General features: G+C 44.4%; 1 protein-coding gene across 2 annotated transcripts in view; it reads right to left on the minus strand.

Annotated features, from left to right (window-relative positions):
• Positions 1–736: 736 nt before the first annotated feature.
• HBS1L (HBS1 like translational GTPase) overlaps positions 737–17,505 on the minus strand; it is a 135,869-nt gene continuing 119,100 nt past the window's right edge. For both annotated transcript variants that reach the window (XM_040429178.1, XM_040429177.1), the window contains exons 15-18: positions 15,981–16,089; positions 15,709–15,809; positions 3,836–3,980; positions 737–1,336 (exon numbers count right to left, since the gene is read on the minus strand). In XM_040429178.1, coding sequence (XP_040285112.1) covers positions 1,328–1,336; positions 3,836–3,980; positions 15,709–15,809; positions 15,981–16,089 — 364 coding nt within the window. In that variant the 3' untranslated portion in view covers positions 737–1,327. The remainder of the gene's footprint in view (positions 1,337–3,835; positions 3,981–15,708; positions 15,810–15,980; positions 16,090–17,505) is intronic.

The following is a 17,505-nucleotide window of genomic DNA, read 5'->3' on the forward strand; positions in this document are numbered from 1 at the left end:
CACCAATCAAACCAGGACTGAATGACTCTACCTCAGGTAATTTACATAATGTGCACATTATATTTAAAGTTCTTTTTATACACCTAGCGTCGGACTGGACGCGGAGTCAGGCGGTCCCTGCCCACTTGTAGTTAGGCTACCTTAGCTCCTTGTTACTTTTAGGTCCCTCATTACCATAGGGCACCTTAGGGATTTCTTTTGCGTCCTGGCTACTTGCATCTGCAGCACGGGACCCCCTCCTTTGTTGGTGGTAATCCCTTAATCTTGATTTTTGGTTGGAGTTATCCCCTCTTGTACCTAGCAATATTCATGTACTCAGCAATCTGTGTACTCAGTATTTAGTGTACGCAGCATCCAATGTACTCAGCATTTGGTGTACTTAGATTTTCTCTATTCATTGTATGTCTCTATGGTGTTGAGATTTTTTTAGGTAATCACTAGTAAAGGTTATGTCTTAAATTCCCATACCTCTGGTCTTGGAGGTCTCTTTAATTTTTGTTGCTATTGGGAGTATTGTGGGGAGACATCATTCTCCTCTGGTCTTGTGCTAATGTGAATTCTTTTTATACATCATGTTAAAATGGACAAATTTGACAAGGACATACTTAGAAAGCTCTTCTCTAGGACAGGTTCCCTGGCTGTAAATGCTCTAAGCTGAAGGTTGAGTGGACAATCTGTACATTTTCTTGTAAAAGTAACCCATCTGTTTAAATGAAATACATAGACAATGTAGATGTTATGCTCAAACCAAGGCTTTTTAATTAGTCGATTTTATATCCATGTTGATCAGTTCATAAAATTGGCACACACAGCAAACCCAAATTATTCTTCACTTTTCGAAGGTTGGCCATGCTCTAAAACGTAAAGTGTTGTCCTGCAGTCTTGTTCCACTGCACATAAGCAATTTATATTCTGTACTAAATACTTGAAACCAAATCTCATTAATATAAAGGCGAAAAAAAAAAAAAGAAGACTGCAGACATTTCAGAAGAGAGAACTGTAAACGTGTCTGCCAGTTGTAGATGACAGCATCATGCCAAGTCCCAGAAGATTATTAATATAAATTAATTTTGAATTTTATAGGAGAAGCTGCAGCGAGTCATTAATGATATAGGACGGTAGAGAGAACAGGAAAGACACTTGATTAACGGTATTGTGTTCTTGATCCAGGACAAGGTCTCCTGGCTCTTTGTTCAGTGAAATGGCGAGACTGAGAAGTTGTCCACAGCGGCTCTGTCCGTTATGTCTTCTAATTGCACTTTTGTCTTCAGCCAGGCATTCTAGGGTACAGAACCTGGGTGGCCAAGCTGTTATTAGTTACGTGTCATTATTTTATCTGATAATTGAAAAGAAATCCAAATTAATATGAAATACGTGATAATGCACAAAATGTGTTTCTTTTCTCGTCACTTGTCAAATTTAGAAAGTGACAACAAAAATGGCCATGGTTTTCATAGGTATGTACTTTTACGTTTTATTAACTAGAATAGGTGAAATCTTAAATAATCCAGTTTTAATAACCAGGACCCATCAGACTGGGTGCTAGAAAGTGGTTGGCTGGTTTATATTATTAGCTGCCTATGTGCTGGTAACAGTTTACTAAGAATAATTCATGTTTACATGCAGGTCTCCTGACCTGCGTGCCGGCACTGCACTGGGAACATGGTCGCTGACGGAGGATCCCGTCCATCAGTGGCCTCCATTCACTTATCCTGGAGATGGACAGGGGAACTAACACGTGCTCAGTCCTTAAGGGGTATTTCCATCACATTCAATGAGGGCATATTGCTATGATATGCCCCCATTGTCCGATAGGTGCAGGTCCCACCTCTGGGACCCGCACCTACAACGAGAACAGAGCAGGGAGAGCTGTCGCTGGAGGACCCCGGATTTCCTGGAGTCCGCCCACCACCAAGCTCTGCTTCCATAGAAGTGAATAGGAGCGCACCGCGCGGCCCCTGCTCCCATTCATTTCTATTGGGCAGACAAATAGCCGAGCCAGCGCTCGGCTATTTTCGGCGGCCCCATAGAAATGAATGGAGGGCGGCTGCGCATGCGCAGTGTGCCCTCCGTTCATTTCCTCACTCCGTTCTCAATGTAGGTGCGGGTCCCAGCGATATGACCCCATTGTCTGAGATGGCAAAACCCCTTTAAAGGGAACCTGCCACCTCCCAAAACCATCCCAAGCCGCCAGCAGCGTGTTTCTGATGATGCCTTTCTTCCTGAAGGCAGATGCAGCAAAAGAACTGAAAACGTTGTTTTATTCCCTGCCTCCGGCGCGCTTCTCCACACATGCTTGAAGTCAAGGGAGCAGGGGCCTCCTTGCTTCAAGTCACGGTAACCACGCCCCCCTCGCTGTAACTGACAGCCGGCTGTTCCTCAAAGGCAGCCGAACTCTTGTGCATAAGCGCTGCAGTCACAGCGAAGGGGCAGGGAAGGGGGCGTGGTTACCGTAAGAAAGGAGGCCGCTGCCCCCTTGACTTCAAGCATGTGTGGAGAAGCGCGCCGGGGGCAGGAGATAAAACAACGTTTTCAGTTCTTTTGCTGCATCTGCCTTCAGGAAGAAAGGCATCATCAGAAACAAGCTGCTGGCGGCTTGGGATGGTTTTGGGAGGTGACCGGTTCCCTTTACATATGAAATATAAGTGAATGGAGAAGGCCATGTTCCCAGCACAGCACCGGCCCGCAGGTCAGGAAAGCGGCATGTAAACATGAATTATTCTTAGTAAACTGACATCAGTTTAATAATGATTATTACTAGCCGTTGCCAGCACATGTACATTTAGTAATACCAACTGGCCAACCCCTTTAAGACTTCTAAAACTCCAGGAGCAAAACTGCAGAGGATCATGCCCATGTACATAGTTCCCAACTGGTGCTATTGCTTGAAGAAACTTTTCTGTAATTTCTGTCATTACAAAAATAAAGTAATGCCCATAAATAGGCATGAGCAAATCGACTTTGGATGTAGAAATTAATTTCTGAAGTTATTACCCGAAGTCTCTAACAAAGTTTTATGTGAATCGACTTTGGATGTTTCATACTAAGTCGATTCGCTCATCCCTAGCTATAAAACTGAAAGATAGAAATTAAATGGGTTTCCTAGGCCCCTGATGGTGATCATCTATCCTCAGGCTAGGTCATTAATATCTGACACTCCGCATCTCCACTGATCAGCTGTTCACTGCAGCCTCCAGCACAAACTAGCACTGTGAATTGAACAGGAAGCACAGCTCCGTTCAAAGTGTAGTGGCCATACAGGGTTACTGCAGCTCAACTTTCATTCACTTCAATGGGACCTGAGCTCCAGTAACCCAACACAACCACTACACTTTCAACAGCATTGTGCTTCCTGTTCCATTCAAGAGCTAGTTCCGATGCAAGAGACTAATCAGTGGGGATGCGGGGTGCTAGACCTAACGCATTAGATATTAATTACCTATCCTGAGAAGAGGTCATCAACTTTAGCAGCCTGGAAAACCTACTTTAATATACATTTTATGCCCCAAATACTTACAGAAAAACTTTAGAGTGGAGAGCTGCTGATGCTTTGCTCCCTGAACAATGTATTTATGAATTTAAAATTGACTGATTCTATTAATATTAGCTGTAAAGATCTTATTCTGAACATGTCTGCGTTTTATTATAGGTTTAGTACTTGAATGGCTAAAACGATGGATCAGGACAATGTCTGGACTCCTCATGCTCTGATGTCTGCCGATTGCTCAAAATTTGCACCACATACATTGCTAGTATAAACATGCAGCAAGGGAAAGGTAACCAACAAATAATCCAACCCAGGGAAACAGAGAAAACTGCTCCTCAGAAAACCTACCTCCGTGACAACTCCAGCTGCTATAGATGACCCACTGTATCGAAGCATGAACCGGCCAAGTTCTTTAAAGTCTTTGTATAATTCTAAAGCGATAGGCCTTTGTGTCTGAAGCTCTATCATGGCATTCATTCCTTTTGTGAGACATCTGAAAAAAAGTTAAACCACCACATAAAAACTACTGCACAGACAAAAAAATCCAAAACCTAAAAACAACTTCATGTTAAAAATAACAAAAAAAGAATGATATGGCCTGCAATGGTATGTTGTTCCTATTTTGGTCTGCAGCACATTTTAGGCATGATGACCCCATACACATTGTGATATTATGGCAGTAATAAGTATGTCATGTGCATGAGCCCAATACTGTATTTCCATACAGATTATGCCAAAACCAATTACATAAGACGGATTTATTTTGTAAAATTTTGTACTTCTCCAAATTGCTACAGTGTGAGATTACATTTTTAGGTTTTGAGTATAATATTCCCTTTGTTATATAATAACTATCAGTAAGAAAATAAATGTGATCAACATCTGAGATTAACATCTTACAGATCTGGCTCACAGATATCAAGGCTGAATCAGAGAGCAAGTGTTAAATTCCTCTGAAGTACCAGGGGAGAATGAAGTATAAGACAGCTACCCTGGAGATCAATAACCTGTAGGTGTCATGGATGGATGCACTGGAGCCTTGCAGGGGCAGAAAAGGTCTTCTGTAACTGCTCTGGATAAGCACCCTGAATGGATAACTAGAATTCCCTTTCAAGGCCTTCTTCACACACACTTTTTTGCTGTGTTTGAAATGTATATAAAATGTTTAGAATGGATATTTTCTACTTGCTTAGGCTACTTTCACACTAGCGTTTTTGCTGGATCCGGTAGGGTCCAGCAAAAACGCTTCCGTTACTGATAATACAACTATGAACGGATCCGGTTGTATTATCTTTACCATAGCCAAGACGGATCTGTCATTAACGCCATTGAAAGTCAATGGGGGATGAATCCGTTTTCTATTGTGTCAGATTGTGCCAGAGAAAACATATCTGTCCCCATTGACTTGCATTGTGTGTCAGAACGGATCCGTCTTGCTCCGCATCCCAGGACGAAAAGCAAACCGCAGCATGTTCTCCGGTATGAGAACGGAACGGAATGCATTTTAGAGGATTCCGTTTAGTTCAGTTTTGTCCCCATTGACGATGAATGGGGACAAAACAAGCCCCTATGACGGAACTCAATACCGGAAAACTTAAACACTAGGGTGAAAGTACCCTTACATGTTCTTTGTGATTTTCTTTTTACTTTGCGACATTTAAAACATGATTTCCAGGCATTTTTATAAAGAAAACGAGGGTGAAAAACGATACCTAAAGCATGCTGCTTTTTGCCAAAAAATGTCACAACCCCAAATTTTGTGCGATTGCAATTAGGGCCCTAAAAATTGTGATAACGATATGCGATGCGATATTTTAAGGGAATTGTGCTAGAGGTCTATTTGCTTGGATTTTCCCGTATGAGCCGCTGACGCCGCCACAGGAGCCCCTGCCGTGACCCGTCACCCAGGTACCATATTTTTTTGCTTTATAAGACGCACCTGATTATAACACGCACCTAGGTTTTTGAGGAGGAAAATACGAATTTTGAACCAGAAGATGTGCTTTTGGTGGATTTTGAACTAATGGTGGTCTGGGTATGACATTGTTATGGGGGATCTGTGGATGGCACTGTTATGGGGGATCTGTGGATGGCACTGTTATGGGGGATCTGTGGATGGCACTGTTATGGGGGATCTGTGGATGGCACTGTTATGGGGGATTTGTGGATGGCACTGTCAGGCTACGTCTACACGACGACATTTGTCGCACTAATGTCGCGCGACAATTTTTATAATGGCAGTCTATGGTGTCGCACTGCAACATGCAGCGAGTGTGACGCAACAGTCGCAGAAAATCCATTCGAGATAGATTTTTCTGCGACTGTTGCGTGGCAGTATGTTGCAGTGCGACACCATAGACTGCCATTATAAAAATTGTCACGCGACATTAGTGCAACAAAATGTTGCGCTACAAATGTTGCAGTTGTGCCCTATCTGTCGCGCGACAAATGTCGTCGTGTAGACGTAGCCTCATGGGGGATCCGTGGATGGCGCCGTTGTGGGGGATTCTTTGGATGACGCCGTTGTGGGGGATTCTTTGGATGACGCCGTTGTGGGGGATTCTTTGGATGACGCCGTTGTGGGGGATTCTTTGGATGACGCCGTTGTGGGGGATTCTTTGGATGACGCCGTTGTGGGGGATTCTTTGGATGACGCCGTTGTGGGGGATTCTTTGGATGACGCCGTTGTGGGGGATTCTTTGGATGACGCCGTTGTGGGGGATTCTTTGGATGACGCCGTTGTGGGGGATTCTTTGGATGACGCCGTTGTGGGGGATTCTTTGGATGACGCCGTTGTGGGGGATTCTTTGGATGACGCCGTTGTGGGGGATTCTTTGGATGACGCCGTTGTGGGGGATTCTTTGGATGACGCCGTTGTGGGGGATTCTTTGGATGACGCCGTTGTGGGGGATTCTTTGGATGACGCCGTTGTGGGGGATTCTTTGGATGACGCCGTTGTGGGGGATTCTTTGGATGACGCCGTTGTGGGGGATTCTTTGGATGACGCCGTTGTGGGGGATTCTTTGGATGACGCCGTTGTGGGGGATTCTTTGGATGACGCCGTTGTGGGGGATTCTTTGGATGACGCCGTTGTGGGGGATTCTTTGGATGACGCCGTTGTGGGGGATTCTTTGGATGACGCCGTTGTGGGGGATTCTTTGGATGACGCCGTTGTGGGGGATTCTTTGGATGACGCCGTTGTGGGGGATTCTTTGGATGACGCCGTTGTGGGGGATTCTTTGGATGACGCCGTTGTGGGGGATTCTTTGGATGACGCCGTTGTGGGGGATTCTTTGGATGACGCCGTTGTGGGGGATTCTTTGGATGACGCCGTTGTGGGGGATTCTTTGGATGACGCCGTTGTGGGGGATTCTTTGGATGACGCCGTTGTGGGGGATTCTTTGGATGACGCCGTTATGGGGGATTCTTTGGATGACGCCGTTATGGGGGATTCTTTGGATGACGCCGTTATGGGGGATTCTTTGGATGACGCCGTTATGGGGGATTCTTTGGATGACGCCGTTATGGGGGATTCTTTGGATGACGCCGTTATGGGGGATTCTTTGGATGACGCCGTTATGGGGGATTCTTTGGATGACGCCGTTATGGGGGATTCTTTGGATGACGCCGTTATGGGGGATTCTTTGGATGACGCCGTTATGGGGGATCCTTTGGATGACGCCGTTATGGGGGATCCTTTGGATGACGCCGTTATGGGGGATCCTTTGGATGACGCCGTTATGGGGGATCCTTTGGATGACGCCGTTATGGGGGATCCTTTGGATGACGCCGTTATGGGGGATTCTTTGGATGACGCCGTTATGGGGGATTCTTTGGATGACGCCGTTATGGGGAGGGGATCTGTGGATGATGCACTGTTATGGGGAGGGGATCTGTGGATGATGCACTGTTATGGGGAGGGGATCTGTGGATGATGCACTGTTATGGGGGATGTGTGCTATGACACATAGGGCCATGAGGGGGGCCAGCATAAGATGCTATATGTGTGAATGACACACACATAGCATATTATGCTGGTCCCCCTCATGGCCCTATGTGTCACAGCATTACTTTATTAATGCCCCCTCATGTGTCCTAAACCGCGCACATAACTGTCTTTGTATGCAAAGTCTTTCTTTACTGCTGAAACAATCGCTCTCCTAATGATAAAATCACCAGCCTCTGTACTCACAATGAATGCACTGCAGTGAGCGGGCCGGCCGGCACATGACTGATATCACTCAGTCAGTCGCGCTCCTCCCACTTCATTAATGAAGCAGGAGCGCGACTGACTGAAGTCATGCGCCGGTCGGCCCGCTCACTGCAGTGCATTCATGGTGAATACAGAGGCTGGTGATTTTATCAATAAGAGAGCATACAAAGACAGTTATGTGCGCGGGGCCTGCGGCGACTTGCCTTCAGCCCCTCCCCCCTCTGTAACTGATGTATCGCCGGCCGCGCTGTGCAGCATAGCGGCCGGCGATACATCAGTGTCAGCCACGTAAAAATTCAACCATCGCTTTATGAGACGCACAGTGTGTCTTATAAAGCGAAAAATAATCACAGCATTTTTGGGTCGGCCAAATTGCCATATCGCAATCGGCGATTATCGCGATACGATTGCTTTGGCGATATATCCTGCAGGCCTAGAGGGAGCTTAGGTAGTGCATACGCCAAATGCTTCATCAGGAGACTGCGCAGTCAGACAGAGTAGACCGGGCATGTGCAGGACGCTTCCTCCGGCGTCTGTGCAGTACAGAATGGACGAGTAAATGAAGCTAGGCATCTACTATATGCCGTCATTTGAAGGTGCCGCGAACAGAGCAGCCAATGTTTACATCTCATTCCCATTCATCTGATGGGATAGGTCATGTGATATTTTTATAGACTAGGTCATTACAGATGTAGTGATCCCAAATGTGTCTTTTTATTTTCAATAAAAGCATTTTGGAAAAAGAAATTATGTTTTTGTGTTGCCATTTTCTGAGACCCATACTTTTTTTTAAATGTTTTTCTGGTTACTAACTTTTGTGGGGGCTCATTTTATGTGGGATGAGTTGAAGTTTTAATATACCATTTTGGGGTACTTTTTGTTCATTCAATATTAAGATTTTTTTTGTGAGGCGAGGTGACCAAACAATGGCTGTTTTGGTACCGGTTTTATTTTTACGCATTCATCCGATGGGGTAGATCATGTGATATTTTTTATAAAACCGGTGGTTACGGGTGCAGCGATGCCTAAAATGTCTATTTCAATTTATTATTCTTTTTTATATAATTAAGGCAAAAGGGCTTTTTTTTTTTTTTTTTTTACCTTTTACTATTACTCTTACTATTTTTGTCCCACTATGGGACATCAACTTTTGAAGGTTTGATCCCTGTTTCAATGCAGTACAATACATAGTTTACTGTAATGCATTGGAACTGTTAGTATTACACTGACAGTTGCCTATGATACCCAGCCCAGGGCCTGGGCCTGGGCCTCATAGGCTTCCGTAACTGCCAGGCCCCGAGTCCTGTGTGAGGCACTTGGCTGCCTTGGCAGCCACTGGCATTCCGCATCACCTTGCGGGGACCCGATGGGGTGAGAGGGAGAGCTCCCTCCCTCTGTAAACCCGTTATATGCCTGGGGTCATCATTGACTGTGGCATCTAAGGGGGGGTTAATCCGCTAGATTTTTAAGCGATGCTGGCGGAAACAGCAGAGGCCTGGCTGTCAGTAAAAGCCGGGCGATTGTTGCTGATCAAGCGAGAGCAGCTTCCGAGTCCACTTGATCATATATGGCCCGTTTCCGGAAGTTCCTGCCGATGTACGGCTCATGTGCGGAAGGAGTTACAACGGTTTTCTGAGATTTTACTACTGATGAGCTATCCTCTGGATAGCTCATCAGTATCTGATCGGTGGGGTTCTGACACCTGGGACCTCTGCAGATCAGCTGTTTGAGAAGGCACCAGTGACCATCTCACCAGGCACAGCGCCGTACATTGTATAGCGGCTGTACTTGGTACTGCACTCAGCCCCATTCACTTAACCCCTTAAGGACCGGGCTCATTTTCACCTTAAGGACCAGGCCATTTTTTGGAAATCTGACCAGTGTCACTTTAAGTGCTAATAACTTTAAAACGCTTTGTCTTATCCAGGCCATTCTGAGATTGTTTTTTCGTCACATATTGTACTTCATGACACTGGTAAAATGAAGTCAAAAAAATTATTTTTTTTGCACAAAAAAAATACCTAATTTACCAAAAATTTGGAAAAATTAGCAAATTTCAAAGTTTCAGTTTCTCTACTTCTGTAATACATAGTAATACCCCAAAAAATTGTGATGACTTTACATTCCCCATATGTCTACTTCATGTGTGAATTGTTTTGGGAATGATATTTTATTTTTTGGGGATGTTATAAGGCTTAGAAGTTTAGAAGCAAATCTTGAAATATTTCAGAAATTTACAAAAACTAAATTTTTAGGGACCAGTTCAGGTCTGAAGTCAATTTGCGAGGCTTACATAATAGAAACCACCCAAAAATGACCCCATCTAAGAAACTACACCCCTCAAGGTATTCAAAACTGATTTTGCATACATTATTAACCCTTTAGGTGTTGCACAAGAGTTATTGGCAAATGGGGAGGAAATTTGAGAATTTAATTTTTTTGTCAAATTTTTCATTTTAACCCATTTTTTTCCACTAACAAAGCAAGGGTTAACAGCCAAACAAGATTGTATCTTTATTGCCCTGACTCTGCCGTTTACAGAAACACCCAATATGTGGCCGTAAACTACTGTACGGCCACACAGCGGGGCGTAGAGGGAAAGGTGCGCCGTATGGTTTTTGGAAGGCTGATTTTTATGGACTGGTTTTTTGACACCATGTCCCATTTGAAGCCCCCTGATGCACCCCTAGAGGAGAAACTCCCTAAAAGTGACCCCATCTAAGAAACTACACCCCTCAAGGTATTCAAAACTGATTTTACATACGTCGTTAACCCTTTAGGTGTTGCACAAGAGTTATTGGCAAATGGGGATGAAATTTGAGAATTTCATTTTTTTGCCTAATTTTCAATTTTAACCCATTTTTTCCACTAACAAAGCAAGGGTTAACAGCCAAACAAGATTGTATCTTTATTGCCCTGACTCTGCTGTTTACAGAAACACCCCATATGTGGCCGTAAACTACTGTACGGGCACACAGTAGGGCGTAGAGTGAAAGGTGCGCCGTTTGGTTTTTGGAAGGCTGATTTTGCTGGACTGTTTTTTTGACACCATGTCCCATTTGAAGCCCCCCTGATGCACCCCTAGAGTAGAAACTCCATAAAAGTGACCCCATCTAAGAAACTACACCCTTCAAGGTATTCAAAACTGATTTTACAAACGTTGTTAAAGGGTTTCTATCACTTCGTTTCACCTATTTAGCTTTCAGACACTAGCGATCCGCTAGTGTCTGCTTTATCTAACCATCCTAATATAAGAGCTTATTGTCCTGCCGTTTAGCTAAAAAAATAACTTATATAGATATGCAAATGAGCCTCTAGGTGCTATGGGGGCGTGATTAGCACCTAGAGGCTCCGTCTACCTTAACAAACTGCCGCCGCCCAGCGCGTCCCTCCAGCCCGCCCATCTCCTCCGGAATGCGATGCTCCTCGTATTCGGCGCATGCGCAGTGAATGTCTGATCGCTTCCCTGCTCAGACATCTCCACTGCACCTGCGCCGATGACGTCATAGTGCTCCGAGGAACAGGCGCAGTGGAGATGTCTGAGCAGGGAAGCGATCAGACATTCACTGCGCATGCGCAGAACAGAGACGCGCACGGAGAGGATCGCTTCAGCTGGAGATGGGCGGGCTGGAGGGACGCGCTGGGCGGCGGCAGTTTGTTAAGGTAGACGGAGCCTCTAGGTGCTAATCACGCCCCCATAGCACCTAGAGGCTCATTTGCATATCTATATAAGTTATTTTTTTAGCTAAACGGCAGGACAATAAGCTCTTATATTAGGATGGTTAGATAAAGCAGACACTAGCGGATCGCTAGTGTCTGAAAGCTAAATAGGTGAAACGAAGTGATAGAAACCCTTTAACCCTTTAGGTGTTGCACAAGATTTAATGGAAAATAGAGACACAATTTCAAAATTTCAAATTTTTGGCAGATTTTCCATTTTAATATTTTTTTTCCAGTTACAAAGCAAGGGTTAACAGCCAAACAAAACTCATTATTTATGGCCCTGATTCTGTAGTTTACAGAAACACCCCATATGTGGTCGTAAACAGCTGTACAGGCACACGGCAGGGCGCAGAAGGAAAGGAATGCCATACGGTTTTTGGAAGGCAGATTTTGCTGGACTGGTTTTTTTGACACCATGTCCCATTTGAAGCCCCCCTGATGCACCCCTAGAGTGGAAACTCCAAAAAAGTGACTCCATTTTAGAAACTACAGGATAGGGTGGCAGTTTTGTTGGTACTAGTTTAGGGTACATATGATTTTTGGTTGCTCTATATTACACTTTTTGTGCAGCAAGGTAACAAGAAATAGCTTTTTTGGCACGTTTTTTTTTTTTTGTTATTTACAACATTCATCTGACAGGTTAGATCATGGGGTAATTTTATAGAGCAGGTTGTCACGGACGCGGCGATACCTAATATGTATACATTTTTTTTTATTTATGTAAGTTTTATACAATAACTTCATTTTTAAAACCAAAAAAATGTTTTAGTGTCTCCATAGTCTAAGAGCCATAGTTTTTTCAGTTTTTGGGCGATTATCTAGAGTAGGGTCTCATTTTTTGCGGGATGAGATGACGGTTTGATTGGCACTATTTTGGGGTGCATATGACTTTTTGATCGCTTGCTATTACACTTTTTGTGACGTAAAATGGCAAAAAATGGCTTTTTTTACACTGTTTTTATTTTTATTTTTTTTACGGTGGTCATCTGAGGGGTTAGGTCATGTGATATTTTTATAGAGCCGGTCGATACGGACGCGGCGATACCTAATATGTATACTTTTTTTTTATTTATGTAAGTTTTACACAATGATTTCATTTTTGAAACAAAAAAAAATCATGTTTTAGTGTTTCCATAGTCTAAGAGCCATAGTTTTTTCAGCTTTTGGGCGATTATCTTGAGTAGGGTCTCATTTTTTGCGGGATGAGATGACGGTTTGATTGGTACTATTTTGGCGTACATGCGACTTTTTTGATCACTTTTATTACCTTTTTTGGGAAGTAAGGTGGGCAAAATTTCAATTTTCTCATAGTTTTTATTTTTTTATTTTTATGGCGTTCACCGTGCGGGGAAAGTAACATGACCATTTTATAGATCAGGTCGTTACGGACGCGGCAATACCTAATATGTGTAGTTTATTTTATTTTTTTAATTTTTATTCAGTGATAAATGTTTTTTTTTTATCTTAACTTTTTTCACTTTTTTTTTACATTTTTTTGACCCAGACCCGCTTGGTTCTTGAAGATCCAGTGGGTCTGGTGTCTGTATAATACAGTACAGAACATAGATCTGTAGACATAGACACAGCATAGATCTGTTCAGCACCATGGACAGCAGGACGCCTGAGCAGGCGTCCTGTTGCCATGGGAACCCTCCCCGTCTGCTCAGAACTTCGCAGACGGGGAAGGGTAAGCACGGGGCTGAGGGGGGCTCTCTCCCTCTCCATCGGGGGGCTGCAAAGGCACAGCAGCCCCCCGATGGAGAGGGAGTGAGCTCCCTGACCGATGACAGTTAACTTTTTCCATACAGCGGTCCGTACGGACCGCGGTATGGAAAGGGTTAAACGGCTGACATCTGCACAGATGTCAGCCGTTTATACCAGGGTGCCAGCAATGTGCTGGCACCCTGGTATAACCACTAGAAGCCAACGATCATTCATGGGGAGGCGGGCGGGGGATCGCGATCGCGCCTGCCGCACCGCCCGCCTCCCGCAACGCCCCCACCGCCTGCGACACCCCCCCCGCACCACCCGCCGGCATCAAATCATGCAGGGGTGCAGGGGGGGGGGTGAAAAATATATATTTTAGCCACTCTAAAGTTTCTGATCCCCGCGGTCAGGGACCGCGGGCATCAGAAACTGCAAAAAGCGCAGCAAACCGCAGGTCTGAATTGACCTGCGGTTTGCTGCGATCGCCGACACGGGGGGGTCACATCACCCCCCCTGGCGTTGTCACAGGATGCCGGCTGAAGGATTTCAGCCGAAATCCCGTTCCGTTTAACCCCTCGGGCGCCGGAATCCCGATTTAAAAGTTAGGACGTACCGGTACGTCCTTGGTCCTTAAGGACTCGGGAAATAGGGCGTACCGGTACGTCCTATGTCCTTAAGGGGTTAAAGGGGTTGTCCGGGACCAAATGTTTTAAAAAAAAAAAACAAGTTTACTCACAATGTACATCTAAATAAAGGTGCCTCCATGTATTTTCACCTATTTTCGCCACTTCTATGTGGCTCCAACGGTTCACCACTCATATATCTGTTTATCTTTCCCTGACTTCCGGCTGCACTGCCATCCACAGGTGTTTTTTTTTTTTTTTTAACAGGTGTTTTTTTTTTAACAGTCAAAATGTTTTTTTTTTTTACAGTGTTCACCTGAGGGGTTAGGTCATGTGGTATTTTTATAGAGCAGGTTGTTACGGACGCAGCGATACCTAATATGTCAACTTTTTTTCTTTTTCTTTACATTTAACACAATAAAAAAAAAAAAAATTGAAAAAAAATAATTATAATCATGTTTTAGGGTCCATTCACACGTCCGTAGTGTATTGCAGATCCGCAATACACCCGGCCGGCACCCCCCATAGAACTGCCTATTCTTGTCCGACAGGCTGTTCAACCGCCTGAACAGCCTGCCGGAGGTCCTTGCCGCTAGTGTGAAACTAGCCTGAGGGGTTAGGTCATGTGATCATTTTATAGAGCCGGTCGATACGGACGCGGCGATACTTAAAGTGCTTCTGTCACCCCCCAAAAGTCATGACTTTTGGGCTAATTAAAATCCTTATAGTGCGATTATTCAATATATAGTGCTCTTACCTTTTTCTGTAGCTTAGTTTCTTTAAAAAATGCACTTTTATAATATGTTAATTACCTCGCTACCAGCAAGTAAGGCGGTTACTTGCTGGTAGCCGTCGCATCCTCCTTTCAAAAAAACGCCCCCTCCTCCTGTTGATTGACAGGGCCAGCGAGCGCTCTCCTCCTCCGGCTGGCCCTGTCAGCATTTCAAATCCAGCTCGCTTCCTCAGCACTCCCTCAGTGCGCCTGCGCCGATGACGTCACCTCTAAACCCGAAAGAGAAGATGTCATCGGCGCAGGCGCACTGAGGAAGTGCTGAGGAAGCAAGCGTCCTTCTCTCAGAGCGCCTGCGCCGAATGAAGACACGTAAGGCGCAGGCGCGGGATTTGAATTGCAGACAGGGCCAGCCAGAGGAGGAGAGCGCTTGCTGGCCCTATCAATCAACAGGAGGAGGGGGCGTTTTTTTGAAAGGAGGATGCGGCGGCTACCAGCAAGTAACCGCCCTACTTGCTGGTAGCGAGGTAATTAACATATTATAAAAGTGCGGTTTTTAAAGAAACTAAGCCACAGAAAAAGGTAAGTGCACTATATATTGAATAATCGCACTAAAGGGATTTTAATTAGCCCAAAAATAAAAAATGACTTTAGGAGGGTGACAGAAACCCTTTAATATGTCTACTTTTCTTTTTTTTCCCTATTTTTTACAAAAACATTTTTTTACTTTATTTTTTTTGAAAAAGGACGCTTTTTTTTAACCTAAAACGTAATTTTTTAAAGTAATCTCACAGGCTGTCACGGAAGGCAGCCACGATGCCTAAGGAAGGCATCTGGCTACCTTCCCTGCCATCGGGTCACCATCACAGCAGCGCGGGGACCTGATGGCCACCCCGCAGGATCCTGCACGTACCGCGGTGACAACGGCAGTGCAAGTGCAAGTGTTTTCACCGATGCCAGTGCATACAGCAGGGGTCAGGCTATCAGTGACTGGCTGACCCCTGCAGCTGATTGGGAAGGTGCAGCTCCTGCACCCACCCAATCAGCCTGCCGTACATGTACGGCGCTGGGATTTCTGTTCCCATTTCCAGGGCCGTACATGTACGGCGCTGGTATCCTACAGGTTAAACACCTTTGTATGCCAAAAGGAACAAACTGCTCATTACAGCGCTGTGCTGCCTTCAGTACATTATGTTTCTATATCACAGGACAGACTAAATCTCACTTTGGCTTTTTCTTAACCACTTCTCCTGTGCTCTTGTGTAGTACACTGATCAGCCTCCTGATGGTGGCGGGCTCACTCACAGTTTGGTAGTGTATAATAACCTAGATACAGAAATAAAAAATAAAAAAATGAAATACGTAATTTAAACAGCGGGGTAAGACTAAAGACATATCTGTCATATTAGGACAGCAGGGCATCACAAACCTGACAAAGTTCTGTAAAAGACATTATCTAATCTTAGTCTTAGTAAAGATAAAAGAACAAATACTCACTGGGAATCCTTGTGTTACAGGAACATCAAAATTAAAGATGAGAACTCTGGCTCGGAAACGTGTACAGGCTCTGATAGGTTCACTAGGACTGCAGAACACACAGCCCACACTGCAAAAGAAAAGAATATGCCCCGTCACGCTGTAATACACAAATGCTGTCATACAGAAGAGGAATGTTGTGCAATAAGTCATCAGAAAAGCCCCCTCCATGTATGTATAAATCAGCCCCCATTCATATCACTTAGTATGGCCAGCTTATTACCAAGTTTCCTGACTCTATCTAATTTACATATCGGCATGGACATTGCAGCAATTATGCTATGATGTGATATCTTTAATGACTCAAGCACAAGCCATACAGGAAAGTCAGCCAAAACATAGACACACATTTCATGGGACTTATGTTCTCATCAAGAAGCCTGCCTGCCACTTCAAAGAGTGCCACCACTCGCGGTAGTTTGGCCTAGTATATGCTTCCTGAGATGCCTGTATCATGAAGAAACGGCGGGTTCATAAACCTCAGTATGCTCTTCCAATTATTTTACTTTTCAGTACTGCAGATGTGGTTTATATATTGTTTTATGTGTGTATAATGAGAACGATAAAAGGTCCTCATTCCACCCACAGCAGAGGTGATAAATGTATGATCACCGGAGGTGTACATTGGTGGGTCCCAGCAGTCAGACACCCAAAGATCATATATTTATAGCATGCTGTTTTTTCGATGAATAAAGGGATATTTCTTTCACTTTTCTTTTCTTGTGTATCAAAGAGTATGGCTTTTTTGCACGTTGTCTCAGGAGCATTCTCCAAAATACAAAAAAGGAGTGGGATAAAAGAACACTTTTGGGGTAATTCATACCCAGTAATGTAAGATATATCACAGAAAAACAAATAAGATTGGCATGTAAAGCAAATCACCTTAGCTGCACTAATCATATTATTGCATATACTTTCAATGGAATAAAACTGGAGACAACAGAACAAGATGACTTGGGTATCCTGGTTACAAGTTAGCCAAGCAGCAGCTGCAAAGGCAAAAAAGATTTTATTGTGTACTATGTAAGGGTCCATTCACACATCCGTGTGTGTTTTGCGGATCCACAAAACACGGACAGCGGCAATGTGCGTTCCGCATTTTGCGGACCGCACATTGCCGGCACAAAGAGAATAGGCAATGTTCTATTTTTTTCAGGATCGGAATTGCGGACCCGGAAGTGCGGGTCTGCAATTCCGGATCGGCGGCCCCATAGAAATGTATGGGTCCGCAATTCCGTTCCGCAAAATGCAGAATGGAATTGCGGATGTGTGAATGGAGCCTAAAGGGAGAGAGAAAAAACTGTGATTGCAATGCAATATTACCCCTTGTAGGGTTCACATCTCGAATATGGGATTCAGTTCTGGGCTCCACATTGCAAAAAAGCCTATAAGATAGCTGGAGAGTATTTAAAGGTATTGGATATTGAATTGGATAGGAATTTGATATTGATGAGCTATCCTCAGGATAGGTCACCAATATGAGATC

Source organism: Bufo bufo, chromosome 4, assembly GCF_905171765.1.
Source record: "Bufo bufo chromosome 4, aBufBuf1.1, whole genome shotgun sequence".
Taxonomy (NCBI): domain Eukaryota; kingdom Metazoa; phylum Chordata; class Amphibia; order Anura; family Bufonidae; genus Bufo; species Bufo bufo.